The 14,859-nt window shown below is 40.9% G+C and overlaps 1 protein-coding gene across 7 annotated transcripts in view; it reads left to right on the top strand.

Moving 5' to 3' along the window:
* Nucleotides 1-11,941, top strand: part of PCNX1 (pecanex 1) — a 93,532-nt gene extending 81,591 nt beyond the window's left edge. For all 7 annotated transcript variants that reach the window (XM_076344765.1, XM_076344764.1, XM_076344761.1 and 4 more), the window contains 4 exons: nt 4-245; nt 1,349-1,785; nt 3,199-3,339; nt 6,915-11,941. In XM_076344765.1, coding sequence (XP_076200880.1) covers nt 4-245; nt 1,349-1,785; nt 3,199-3,339; nt 6,915-7,055 — 961 coding nt within the window. In that variant the 3' untranslated portion in view covers nt 7,056-11,941. The remainder of the gene's footprint in view (nt 1-3; nt 246-1,348; nt 1,786-3,198; nt 3,340-6,914) is intronic.
* Nucleotides 11,942-14,859: the final 2,918 nt, after the last annotated feature.

Genomic DNA, 14,859 nt, shown 5'->3' with positions numbered 1-14,859 from the left:
CAGACTAAGGAAAGGTTGTGGAGCTGGCTGCAATAGCGGTGGAAATATTGAAGATTCAGATGCTGGAGGTGGAGCTTCTTGCACAAGTAACAATGCAACTATCAATGAGTCGCAGAGCAGCATGTCGCAAGGAGGAGGGAATGTAACTACAGGGCAGGGACCTGGAGCAGTACAGCACCCTCCTGTTGCAGCTCATCCCACAACTCTTCCTGCAGCTCATCCACCAACTCATCCCTCCACTTTGGGTAAAATTAAAATAAAACAAAGCAACAATTTTATACAAGTACAATCCTATAGCCAGAACTGGCTTTTCAGCTCTTTGGATCAGGCCTAAGTTAAAAGAAAAAGTAAACAAAAGTGACTTGATTATGTAGTATTAACACCTGCTGGATTCATCACAAACTACGGTGCTGTTTTATGCAATGCAAGGTTCCCAAACAGAGATTTGAGCAGTAAGGGGTATAGTTTTGCTGGCAGAATAGATTAAATAACTTTTTATAACACATCTCTATGGATCGGATCTCTTATTTTCTGTCATATTGTCTGCAAATGCTAAACTTGTCATTTTTTGTGAATGTATTTGTATTTCTTATTTATACAGTGGAATGGATTCTCTATTTCCATAGTATTTTAGCTGAATACTATCCAAGAGTCTGCAGTGATCTGTAGTTAGGGAGGTGATAAACAGTAAAGCTGAGAAAAAGCTTCCCAAACACTGCCTTTACTCACAAAGAATATAAAAGGCTATGTAGTTGAATGAACTTTTTATTTTCTTGCACAACTTAAGTAGGTCTATCAGCTGTGGAGAGGTATCTACGAGTACTTACTATAGGAAAAGCAATGGCACCAATGCTCATAAACTGCAATTCCTGTTCTTCACCTTAAGTGCATTAAATTTTTCTGAATGTGTTTAAAAACAGCTTTTGCTCTAACAAATTTTCTGACTCAGTCTTCGAACACCCAGTCAAGCATATTAAGAAAGAATATTTAGTATTTTGAAACATGGACATCTCTACCTTAATGCCTTAAGTATGGGAAACTTAAATGTTAATAATAAGAAATAAATTGTTAATGTGGGAAGAGCAAGGCTGAAGGATTTTTCAAGCTACTTGTCTTGCAGGGATTGTGAATTGAACAGTGTGAAATTCCAAGATAAGATGAATGGAATGTATTCAAATGCTCTGCTATATGAAATGCAACAGAGATCTTCTGCAATATGGCTGTTTCAGAAGTTGTTGATTAGACCCATCAGTTTTGTATCTAAGCGCTAAAACGTGTGTGTGTCGGAAATCTAATGTGTGTGGGAGGCTTTATCAAACTCTCCTGATTCTGTATCTTTTACTTTTAGGCACCAGTCACAGCTCTCACTCTGTGCAGTCAAGCCTTGTCAGACATTCCCCTGCCCGTGCCTCAGTAGCTAGCCATTCATCTTATTGCTACGGCAGTCGTCATTCATCTCTTCGCACATCCACAACAGGCTTTGTGCCTTGTCGGCGCTCTTCCACCAGTCAGATATCCCTTCGTAACCTCCCATCATCCATCCAGTCCCGCCTATCTATGGTGAACCAAATGGAATCTACTGGCCAGACTGGGGTCAGCGCGCAGCATGGACTGCCCTCTTCTAGCAGCTCCAGCCAAAGCATCCCAGCCTGTAAACAGCATGCCCTTGCGGGCTTTCTAGGGACAGAAGGAGGGAGTAGTGCAACTGAAACTCAGTCAGGTGGTAATGCAAGCCCTGCAAATCAAATGCAAGCCAAAAAGGATGACGTTATTTACAGAATCCAGGTAAATACTCCAGAAGAACAAGTTAACCTATGCTTCCATGTGCTTTTGTTAGTGTTACCTTGTACGTTGTTGAAATCACTGCTTTTAAATATACACAGTCTGGAACGTCTCAGTATACAACTACTGTGCAGTTACATTTGGGGAACTAATGTGAGGAAAAGGTTTTCTGGACAACCAGCTTTCCTGTGTGCTTAGACATCCCTGTTTACATTACTTTACATATTTTGCTGTAGTGCAGCTTTGAGAATGTCAGCTGAACTCAGTTCCACTTCATACTTAGTTTGCCTTTATTCATTACAACATGTAAAGCTAAACAGCTTCATTTGCAGGGCAGAAAGCAACTAGCTTTTTTCTCTTAAACCACATAGATTTTCCACAAAAGTAAGTGTAAAAATACTCACTTTCACTTTCATATGTATTTATTCTTTGGTTATTGCCACAAGTCTGGGTTTACTGAGCAACAAACAGTACACCATTGACTAAGTTAATCATGGCAGCCTTACTCATTTTGTGAAAATCCCAACACTTGTATTCTTGCTCTTCTAGCTTTTATTAGCTCCACACACATCTGTGGTAGTATATTAGTGGGAAACATCCAGAAGTGTATTTAATAGGATAGATCATAACAAATGTGATTTCATTGCTGGTATCACCTCATTTTAGAGTAATACTTAGTAAACTGCATCATAGTGGGTAAAGTTAAAAAATTAATTTTGCAAGTCTGTGCTTAGTAGCTTTTGTTTGCTGGCAAGGGCCCTTTTATGAAACTGCTTAATTCCTCTGTGTGAGGAGGATACAGGCAAAGTTGACATGTGCCCTCGGATAGTGGACATTATGCAGTTCTCTCTGTCCTTAAATAGGAAGAAGTTTTCAGGAGTTTTCTCCTGCTGCCCCTGTGGAAAGGCCAGTTTACTTCAAAACATGGGGTGGGTCTCAACTAACCATGCTAGTAGATAAATAGTTCTTCAGCCTAACAGTAAATTCTCCAAGACCATGTTTCTTGAGCTATTCTGTAAGAAGTGATGAGCCAGTTCTAACAGCTCATCATCATTTAACTCTTCCCTTTTACTGGACTGTATGCTGCCAATGCTTATATTGTGCTAGCTCCTCAGACCCTGCCATGAGCTAGTGTAACTGAAAGAAAGGGTGGGAAAGGGAACCAGAGTTGCTGTTTCAGACAGCAGTGAACTGGTATATTGTCAGCTGTGTCTGAAACCACAGCCTAATTTCCAAATTCTGTGCTGCTCAGGCTTTTTCCTAGCCTGGAGCTTGAGTTTCCAACATTGAAATTGGCCAGAAATCAATTTCTATGGGTTAAAGTCAGTTCTCGGGAAGTATGCAAAAGGTTACAGTTCATCTGTTTCTTTTAAATTTTGGCTGAACTAACAGTCAAAACTCAATTCCTACTTATAGTTAATGGATCCCAGTCAAGTACTGGAAGGGATCAACGTGTCAAAAAGGAAAGAGCTGCAGTGGCCGGATGAGGTGATACGGCTAAAAGCTGGAAGAAACAGCTGGAAAGACTGGAGTCCTCAGGAAGGCATGGAAGGCCATGTAAGTTTTGCTTAGAAGTTGACAAGCTAATTTTTAAAAAGGCAGTGTCTTGATTCTATGGCAGTCTGCCTAGATGTCAAGGCCAAAGATACATGGAGTAGTAAGTTGGATCAGCAGCTGTCCTCCAAGTCACTGTTGCTGGAAGAGCAGGTCTAGTATCCTAATTTGAAGCAGAAGGATATTTCTGCAGCTTTATCCAGAAGATGCAGGATGATGATTCAAATGTTGTCAACCACCTCTCCTTCCTTGCCTTCTTCCAGCTCTTGTCATGAGCTCTCGGGCATTATTCTCGTTCATCCAACCTTCATTTTCCTTTCCTTAAACTGTCAATCCTTGAGAAAATATGGAAGGTCAATTTACCAACGAGTCCTTAATTGAATGGTTAACAGTATTTGTTTTTAAATTATTCTGATGAAAATAGAGCCAAGTAAGATTGTCTTTAGATGTCCCTTTATTATATAATAGGTACAAGATAGATGTTTACTTTCCTTTTAAGAAGGAAATCTGCTGTAACTAAAATGTACGAAAGCCTATGACTTGAAACTCTGTCTCCCTTTTCCCTAGGAGTGTTATATCTGCATTTTATAAAAATTCACTGCATTAGTTAGAAAACTTATCTCCCAATTTAGGCTCTCTTTAGGAGGAAAAAAACCTAGCTCTATCTTTGAGGCTTTTTGGTTTTTACTGAGGCACACTTTTTTTTAGACCTTTGTGTCTATAAAGATGCTCCAGTGAGTATTCTTTCAGTGATAAATAGTAAAAGGGAAGAGTCACTGACATTGTGTCTGCATTGGTTCATCGATACAACTGTGTTTTCATTTGGAATATGTCAGCTCTGACAGTTTATAAGAATTTGCTTTGACTGCTTACCTCAATTGGAGGCGTTATTTATATATTGCATTCAGGGGTTGGATTTTGCTGTCTGAAAGTCCACATCACTGTGGATGTATGTGCAACTTCAGGTAAGAAATAGCAATATGCTGATAACATGGTGTATGCACTGTGTATGCTAAATCTATCTTGATGTAATATGTATGTGAAGTGAAGGGCCCTGGAAATAAATTCCTTCCAATTGTGTCATAGTTGATGGTCCACTCTTAAGATAGTAGGGTTACCTTGTAGGTAACACCTAGGAGTAGACTGCTGTTGTAAACATTCATAGTTATGTTGGGTTTAGATGTTATACTTTTGGAATTTCCTTGTTAGCTATTGCAGATCAAGAATGTTGTAAAGATGGTGAATGTAAAAGGTTATGTCGGAACATGTCCTGTTGCCTGGTATCATTGGACAGTTTTTTTCAGGAGTTCCTGAGTGTGTTTTGCAAATGGCAGCATGCTGACATGTACAGTGATTGATGTTACAGAAAGACTAAAACAAGAGGATTTGAAGGTCAGAGTAAGCTACTGTTCTGAATGCTTCTCATCTATTTTTGGTGCAGCATACTGGCAGTTTTTTTCTTAGAAGAGCATCTTTTAACCTAAGAAGAAAGGGGGAAAGCACCAGATTATCCTATGTGTGATTAGGAGAGGATTTAACTTAATGACATGGTTTCCACTGCCTGCTTCAGCTGCCTGTGGTTAAACATACTACTATCAGTAAAGCCATTAGGTATTAGGACAGTCTTCCCTTTCTGATCCTGCAGCTGCAGTCCTTTCTGCAAACAGGCAGAAATGATTCTTACCTGCTGAGATGCTGCTCATCAAGCAGTTTACCAGCCAAAACCTTAATGTCAGTGCTCTCGGTATGAAGTTCAGCACTCGATTGTTTAAAACGTTACTACTATGTAGAAAAAAGCATTTTTCTTAACTTTGCTTTTTATTTTGCTGAGTATACAGTACAGTATATATAATACACAAAGACATTATTGGGTTTCTTTGAGGAAATGAAATTTAGCAATCTTCTTTGTATTGTAACTACTTTTTCCAGGACTTTGAGATTAAGGTATACTCTGCATTATTTTTCTGTGATACCTGACACTGGCATGCAAAGAACCTTTTCCCCCCCAAGAGATTCTTATCACCTCTTGACTATCTAGTGACATCATTTTGCATGTTTTCAGTCATTTATGGGCATCAAACAAATGCCAATCATGATAAGAGATGGTAAAACCTGAGCGTGTGGGGGATGGTTCTAGTGTCTTATAATCCATGTACAACTTCTGCATATACACAGTTTTTAAGGAGCCACGATATTGATGCCTTTGGAGTCAGCCCTTAGCTATGTCAAAGGCACCAGTTTTAAGTTGGACAACAAGGATGTAGTACTTGGACTTTATTGGGAAATGTTTTATGTGTCTGGGGATAGAATATTTGTGGCCTCACTCAATACAGCAGCATAAAAAGTTTATTTGGACAGACTTTGATGAAGTCAGACTTGAACAGACAGCTTAAATATCATGCTGTTGCATCAAACAAAGGGGAACTAAAGATGCCATGCTTCCCTGGCTGAAATGCTCTCCCCGTGGATGCAGTGTAGATCTCATGCAGTGGACAAAGCTGAATCTCCTTCACCCAGTGTTAGAGAAATTGGCAGCTGTCAGTGGGGTATAGTGAGGATTAAGGGGGTCTCCTGGATTTGATCTTGGAAGATGTAGATGACTTGTGGTTTTCTGTCCTTTTTTTTCCCACCTGCATCTTTAGAACTCTTGAAAAGCGTACTGTCCTGGATTTTGTGAAAACTAATTTTTTTTGCTTTTTACCTTACCTCGTCCTGAATTTAGGGTTCTTTTCCCACAACTGGCAAATTTGAGATAGTTCTATTTCTATGGAGCTGGCAAACTTAAAACCATGTTACTGGAGTATCCTCATGGTTCCTTTGGGACACCCAGAAGTTAAGGGTGTATTTTTATGGAGGCAGCTGAGTAGAGACATACAAGGTCATACAAAGGCCTGTATGGAAAAGGGACCTTCTGATGGTCAGTATCAGGTGGGATCCTTGAAGCAGTAGATCAAAGTACCTGAATTCTGTAGATCCAAGGGAGTATGGGACAGTAGTTTGTGGCACTGTTTCTGAAACCCTTCCTCTTAGTAATATTTTTCATTTTAAATTATCTTTGAATAATTTAATTTAAAAGACCAACCTTGAATTCACAGTGAGTAGGGAACAAAATTAGGGCAAGGGATTTGACTTAGGTGTAAACTACCGTCTCCTCTAACTCCTGATAAACTATAGTTCTGTGCTACTATGTGCTGCACAACACTCGGTGTTTTAGGACTATTACAGCTAGAGCATCAAAATATCCCAAATCCGTACACGTACACTTTTTTCAATTGTCACTCACTTCACATGAACTGTTTGGTTCTGATTTGCATCAAGTTGTTTGTTCCTGCTGAAATTCAAATCAAAGGCTGGCTGTTCTCAGGTAAGCTGCAGGTCTCCGGCAAGACTTCAATGAGTAGCTTATCTGTGGGTATGCTGTCACTGAAAAATGAGCAACTAAGTCAGTATAGCACTTATATTATTGCTCCTTTTGCCCTGTCAGGGTCTTGAATTATCAGCCACAACTTTGATATGGCAGCTCTCCCTATGGAACTTATGTTTTATTATACTGGTTTTGTTTGTTTTTTTTCTCCCAGGTGATTCACCGCTGGGTGCCTTGCAGCAGAGATCCAAGTAGTCGGTCCCATATAGATAAAACCATCCTGCTGGTTCAAATCGAAGATAAATATGTTGCTGTTGTTGAAACTGGAGTCCTTGAACTTGGGGCTGAAGTGTAAATCTCTTTGAGATTGAAACTTACCCTTCTCCAACAGTTCAGAAGAGAGAAGGGTCCAGAAAAAGCAGCTCCCAGGACATGAAACTTTGGTCCGGTTGTAGGAAAGGACTTGAAACACAGATTTGTCTAAGTCACTTTCCCCAAATAAACAAGTGTAAGAAATTTTTTTAAGTTGTTAGCTGCTGAAGAAACATTTGCATGAAGGATAGATTTGTGGAGACATATCTTTTTGTTTATAAATTTTGTTTATGCATTGCGTAATGCTTTAAATCAACAAACTTTTCAGTTTTAAGATCAGAGCACCTCATATTTTTCTAATTGTTTTGCCAAAAAATGCCATGTCTTGTCACAGAGTGCGTGGAATTCATCCACCTTATTTTAAAGAAATTGACTACAAACCTTCAGTTTGGTGAAACAGTGTAAGGGTTCCAGGTGTGGCAAGAAGAGACTGAACAGATGTATAGATTCTTATTCCTTATGAGCTAAACATTAATGAGAACTGCACTAATTTTTTTACAGCAATGCACTAAAAACAACCCTGAGATTGCTGAGAACATTTATTTATATATATAAATATAAGTATATAAAATACCATTATTTAAATTGCCTTTGGGATTAATCCCCTCCCTCTCCATATACATGTTGATGGTAAGGGCTGTGCCATGGGTTTGGTTCTATGTTCTGTATTTCGTACAAGTGCATTTGCTGCATCCTCTTCACAATAAATGGTAAAATAACAAATATATAGAAAAGCACCTGAGTATCCCTGTACTACATCAGACTCTATTGTGGTGGCAGTGGTACCTCAAATCTGTACAACATGTCTAGCTTTAAAGTGGACCCCAATATACTACCTTTCATCTGTCCTCCATTTGCTAGCCATGGCTACTTTGCTTCTTTACACCCAGAGCTGGCTATGTTGTTTCATTGGCTCTTCTCTGGCAGAGACAGTTGTTCAAGTTTTGTAGGGGGGAGGTGCAGGTCCATGATTACTTCATGGATGCTTGAAGGTTTTTTCGATTCCATCCAATTTAAAAAGAAAAAAAACAACAACAAAACCCAAAACCCCAAAACAAACAAACAAAACAACAAAAACTTGACTTCAGCTTTTAAAGAGCTTTTATAGAAGGCACAGCCCTAAACTTGTATCACTTTTGCCACCTTGCCTTTTCTTTCCCTTTAGTCTTCATTCTTTTCTATGACTTGAATTTTATTTTCTGTGATTATATATTCTATGTAAGTGTAATTTGAGTATTTATAACTGTGAAGCTGAATTATTCATGTGTTGCATATCCTAGGTTTTATTGTATTTTTTTAAAAGTGTGTATTCAGGGAAACAAGTAACTCAGAACTATCATGGGAGTGTGAGAGGGAAACTGGTTTGTTCTTGACTTGCAGTTCCTATGACTCACTTCTCTTAATCCGTAAGAAAAAGATGTACCTGTTGTGATTGTTTCCTGTTTCTGACCTGTAACTATGTAGGACTCTGTGGGGAAACTGCACACAGTCCTAGCTTTTGGGAGCAGCCATCTTCTTCCCAGTCACCTCCACTTCTTTATATGTAACATAACCAGAAGAGACTTCTGATACACCACAGAGGTTATTGTAATTATTTCTCTGACATCAGAGAAACCTTGTCCATTATGTACCTAATGTAAGAGTGAAATTATATGGGTTGAGAAAAAAACAAAGGAAGAAACAGCTACCTAAGAGATATTGGTATTCCGACTCAAGTCACTGTATGCCATCTAGACATGGAAGGGTAAGTTTGTGTGCCTGGTAGCTAGTCAATTCTAGACGCTGTTCCCAGCGAATTATACTGGGACCTTGCTTACATCATATACTATGCAAACTTGTACTCGAAGTACTGTGCATCTTACAGTTGAATATTGCTATTTGGTTTATGCATATGCAGTCCCATTTAATCTTGGTATAAATGCACAGTTCTGGATCTGCTACTGTTGAAATAATTTTGCTGTTCCATGTAGTTTATCACATGTGCACATTATAGTGTAGTTGAATTCATCTCCTGCATATCTGAAAACGTAGTACAATAGATGAACCTTCTTCAGCAGTCTGGTGATATTGCTGTCAGGAATGAAGAAAACATGTAAGTTTTGAATTGAAGGTGTTTTTGTTAAGGTTTTATTCTGTGTCCTTCCCTTCAGGTAATTGCAGGGTTTCCTGTATCACTAGGAATATTGCTTCATTTTAGAAAGAGGAATTTGTTTGAAAATAGGCCCCCATTTGATATTAGTTGCACGAGGCTTTTTTCCTGTACTGAAGCCTTGAGGTAAACAAATGACTGACAAACAAAAGACATAGGGTTGTTTTGGTTTTGTTTTGTTTTTAAAACTTGACTGAAGCAACTTTCAGTATGCTAACCCTGGCTCTGAACAATCTCTTTCACCCTCTTCAGGGCAAGATAATGGCAATGTCCATGGCTGGTAATAGACATGATAGGAATTAATGGCTTGTTAACACGAAAATTCTAGAGAATATGTAACTGCCTGGAATTCGATCAGCAGATGGGGGAAAAAGAAAGGCTTTTTTTAAGAGGCAATGAGAATCGATGGATCTTTCTATTTATTTTTTTAATCTTAAAGGTTTTGGTGTGTTGCCTTCAGGAGATGGATTTTAATGTGGCCAGTTAACAGGTTAATACCTTCTTTCAGATATTCAGCAAGCACCTGTTGCGAAGCCATTCACATAATGCTCGTACGTATTCCAGATCTGCTCAACAGAAGCCACCTAGTTGAAATTTTGCTCTTCCATAAGGCTTTGGAAAATTAACTTTTTTTAAAGTTTTCCTGCATTCAGAACTTTTAAGATTAATGTATGATTTTGTGTTGGTTTGTGCAAAGTTTGTCTTAGTTTTCACTGTGCAAGTGACAAAACCGTGTTTGTTTTCTTCTAGCTCCCCACAGGATAGATCTGTCTATGGAAACCTCTGTTCCATTTGGAGATAATTTCATCTTTTGTTTTCTTTTCTTTGGCCTTTGTCTTGATGTGTAATATTTTTCTCCTATTGTGAGTATGGAAAAGATGGGTATTTTCAAATTAGTCCTGTCAGTCCAGATTGAGCTCAGCATAGAGCAGATTTTTTTTTATCTTCGTAAGCTTTCATGAAAACCCATTCTAGATGAGTGCTTTAACTCTTTCCACTTGCATTGTGTGATATTCTCTTGCCATAAGAACATTCCAGTTGAGTCCTGTTGGTTTAGCTTCCAGGTAGATCCCAATCTATTTTGTTTCTCTCAGATTTCTTTGAAGGTGACATCTCTGTGTACATATGTAAGGACTTACTGCTCCCTACAACAAATAATTACAGAAAAGTGCTTGAAAACCCCACTAATCAGATTATACCCACTGGTAAAAAGGGCTGCTACTTAATTTTTTAAAACTTCTTCCTATTTCACCTCCCTATGAAATCTCTTAAAATATTCTGATTAAAACAAACAAAACCCTAAAATGTGTATGTGACACCACTGATGACACCTAGACTTCTGTGCCACTTGCACTGTGTGATACTTGCGATGAATTCTGGGGATCTTTCTCATGATTCAGCGTTTATGAAATGATTTCAGAGTTGGGGGAGAGCAAGGGGGAAGATGATTATGATGATGATGACGATTTTTTTTTTAAGGCAATTCCATGTAGGTTGAATGGTCCTACAGCCACTGCCTGGGACATTTGGCATGTTTGAGTGGTGATCTCAATTTTCCAGTCGGCTGTGTGGTTCATCACCAGGCATTCCTTGCCCCCATGTTCACAACCCCTCTGGGAACTGAAGAACTCGTACGAGAAGCCTAGATGACTGGTGAGGTGAAAGATGAAGACTTGGGGCACAGGTCCGTGCCCTTGGCTGTTTGGCAAGTGGCCATAAAGCCTGGTCTGGACTAGGGTGTGAGGGGCGAGGGAGGAGAAGAGATGCCTTACAGTTGGATTCAACTTCAGATCGTTTCTCTGATGATGCACACGCCACCGTACGACCTAGGAGTGTAGATACAGAGGCGCTGCTTTAAAGATCTTTCTCAATTACAGAACTCTCCATTCACAAAATGGAGCAGGATGGATTGCATTTCTTACCGTTAACAATATTATTCAAATATTCTTCAACTTATATTGGATTTCGGGTTATACCACCACAGGTTTTATGTACTTAATTTTATTAAGGAATTTTATACCTATTATATAGGCATCTATTCTTTTCTTGTCTGGCTTGCTATTTCATAATCTAATGCAGTACATTCAGTGGCGCTGGACTCTTTCAGAAATTATACTGATTACTGGTGCCTTAGTAAAAAAGTGGGTACATAACACCTTGGTGGAAAGTAAAGCATGTGGCTTGTTTCACCCCAGCATGATATGCATATTTCCAAAAAGGTGATTAAGATGGCTGCTCCAAAAGATTTTGGGAGTATACATACATCACATGGTCACAAACATCTGAATATGAGCAATTTTTATGACTTCTGGTATGTAGAGTTTGAATAGGTAATCCCAGTATACCTAGTCCACAACTCTGAAAGATGGCGATCAAATAGCTGGATATGTTAATTTGTTACACAGACGCCCCCAATAAGCTGCTGGTTAGGAAATGGAGGGAGAGGGGAGTAGAGCATAAATGAGAGGATGGCTTGGGTTTTTAATGGACAATGAAAACATATATTGCCTCTACCAGCAAACGGATACCTTGCCAGGGATAGGGATATATGTACCTGCGTGTCTGTGAGTGTGTATGTGTCTGCGTGTGTTATTGGAAACAGCCTGTAAATATTGTAGCTGTTTAAAATGGAAAAGGCAGAGAGTTTTTTGCAACATGTTGCAGCAAAAGGACAGTATTGACAGTGGAGAAACACTGAGAAATAAAAAAACCTTTTTTCACTTGTTGTCATTTATTGCACTGTTACATTCTCTTAAGATGTCATCTCACAAATTCCCCGTAATGACTATTTTAAGTTTACTCAAATCACCTTTTAATGAAGGATTCTCTTATTTTAAAATTATTTCTCTTATGTAGCTGTAGTAGTAGAAAGGAGAACCTCAGCTATTCCTGTTTTATTGCCAGCATCATACCTGTTTTCATGGTTTTACATAAAAATGAGTGCCATGTGCCCTCTCTTCTACAGTTACAATGTTTTTCTCTTGTCTTTGTTGAAGCATTTTCTGTATTATAGATTTCCCTTCTCTCTGAATCCTTTTCAAAGCGCAGAACACTATTGTACTGTCTTTATGCTTAGTAACTTTCCATTCTTCGCACTTCCCAGGGAAATATTTTACCTAGTGTGGTTTAATCAGTGATTTCTAACTTTCTGCTGTCCTTGATCTGATAGCCGAGTGCAGCACTGTGTAAAGTCCTGATGAACGCTACACTTAACATGAAGCACTTGTTGATACAGTGATGCTAATTTAAAAATACTCAGCTGCCATCTGTACACTGTCTGAAACTTCTTCATGCTAGTACAGAGAGTTACAACATCCATCTTGTCCCTCTTGAGCTAGAAGTGTAAAATTTTCAAATGTAAAAATGATGGTGATTGATTCAGTGGACAGCTCTGGGTGTTTCAAACTAAAGATTGGATGTTTTCTTTTTTTTTTTAAATTGAAACAACATTATCCATCTACTGGAACTTGCTTCCGTTTGCCTGTACTAGACAAGGTGACTTGGCCAACAGCTGCTTCAGGCCTTAACTTACGAATGAAAGAGGAGAGTGCAAATGTAACAAGTGTTCTTAAGGAAAAACAACTCCTCTTTAATAAAAAGCTAGTGAGTCCGTTGGAAAGATCGTAAGTTCTGTAACTGATGTGCTTACAAAATGCAGCTGAGGTTCCAGCTATGTTTTTAACGGAGACAATATCAAAAAAGGACACGAGCAGCACTTCCAATGTGATTTAGGGGTGGCAAAGGAGAAGATGGATTTATGCTGTAGTCTACTTTCTTGCTCTTGGTGTCAGCCTAAGGACTGCAACTGCTAAAAACTGGGGGACTGAAGCCCCAGTTAGTGGTTGGAGTCTATTTTCCATTTAGTTTTGCCTGAGAGGAATCCAACTTGTGTGCTCCTAAGACTATTCATGTGAGCCCATGTCTCGGAACTGGGACCAGGACGTTTGCTTCAAAAACATACACCTAGTCTGTGTGCGTGTAATACCTACATGGCTTCCTTGTAGTGCTAAAGGTGATCCTGTATCGTGTTTTTAATTGGCCTTCCTCTGAAAAATAATTCTTAGTATAAAGACAATACTTGGGTTCCAGCAGAACATTGCCCCACTTCCTCTGGAGCATCTCTTAAGAGAGTTTTCCCTTTTGGTTGATCAGCTTAAATGGATTTTGCTCTGACTCATCAGGAAGTGTTTGGTTTTTTTTTTCCCCGTAGGTACTGGTGCAGAACATGTTGCCATATTGCAGCGCTAACAGCATATGGCGCTGACGATGCAGGGTACCAAACTGCTTTTGGTGGAAACTCAAGTTACTCAAGAAATGAGCTCACACAGTTAAACTGCTTGTGCAAGAGGTCTGTCTTAACTTTTTCCTGCTGGTTCAGCCTTCTGGGCTTTGCTGCCCAGAAGGGGCAACAGAAAGAGCACCAAGTTATGCTGTGACTGTAAACAAGGGAAAACTTTGGACAGGCGTTCTGGTTCCTTTTCAGCTTCCTTTTCTGCCTTTATACTTTTGTAACTGGAACGTCAGGTCATTTTGGGGCCTTCTTCAGTCTGTTAAGAGATCAGCTGTGTCAGAAACAAGTCTGAAAAGGGTAAAGTTGCAGAGCAGCAGCTGTTAGTGCTAGTTTTTAGGTTTATTATGTTGAGTAAATAAGCATGCCCCGCGCGGTAGGATTGTGAAGCTTTAAGAAGATTTGGGGGGGGAGGGGGGGAAGGCAGTCTTTGCCTCCTGGAGCGTTAGAGAGAGTGTGTCACCCTCGAAAGGGGTCCCAGGCCCCGGGGCCCTGTGACTCACGCCTCGGTAGCGGCTTTTCCAAGGTGGTCGAAGGCTCGCTGGACCAAGCTGCCAGCGGGGCGGGTGCGCGGTGACAGCCGGGGGAGGTGCGCGGCGCCCGGGCCGGGGCTGCGGCTGCTCCTCTCTCTCCTCCGAGCCGCAGCTCGGCCCGGCGCTCCGGGTGCCCGGGTGCCGGCGGGAGGCTGGGGGCGCCCCGCCGCCGGCAGGTGGCGGCAGGAGCCCGCCGAGCGCCCGGGGCTGCCTGCTGGCCGCGGCCCCGGCGGTCAGAGGGGGCTCGGGCTCCGCCGTGGCCGGGCAAAGCCCCGCTCCGGGCCTGGTCCCCGTCCGTGCTTTTAACCGGCGGCGGAGGGTGGTCTTCGCGGGAGGAAGGCGCCGAGCAGCGGCTCGGGGCAGCCTTTTTGATGCCCGCCAGCCCCAGCGCTTGCAAACCTCTGCCGGAAAGGACACGGCGGAAGACAATGCCTGTGATTGCAGAGAGCTAGCTTTTAAATCCCCACCTGGCGTTCTGCTTGCTCATCTGTTCTAGCGAGCCTTCGGGGCTGGTTTTTTCAATGATGCCATTTTAATCTCTACCCCCTGCTGAAGCATCCAGATGTTTCTGCGAAGCTAAGCAGCAAAGCCGATAGCAGCCTTCACACGCAATAGGTTAGCGCTGAGCTGCCCCGTTAATCCTGCGTGGAGGGGACGCTGCAGTCCTTCCCTGCAGGGCTGCGGGGGCTCCAGCCGGAGCGCCTGTGGCAGAGAGCCCCTGTTAGTTCATGCCCTTGTGCTGGGGCTGCCGCCCCTCCCTTATGTTGTCAGGGAACTGACCCTGCTTTAAAAATATAAGCCTTTCCTCCCTACCTCC

The sequence above is a fragment of the Aptenodytes patagonicus genome, chromosome 7 (genome assembly GCF_965638725.1).
Source record: "Aptenodytes patagonicus chromosome 7, bAptPat1.pri.cur, whole genome shotgun sequence".
In the NCBI taxonomy this organism is placed as follows: domain Eukaryota; kingdom Metazoa; phylum Chordata; class Aves; order Sphenisciformes; family Spheniscidae; genus Aptenodytes; species Aptenodytes patagonicus.
The sequence above is the reverse complement of the archived record's forward strand: the minus strand, read 5'-3'. Positions and strand labels throughout refer to the sequence as shown.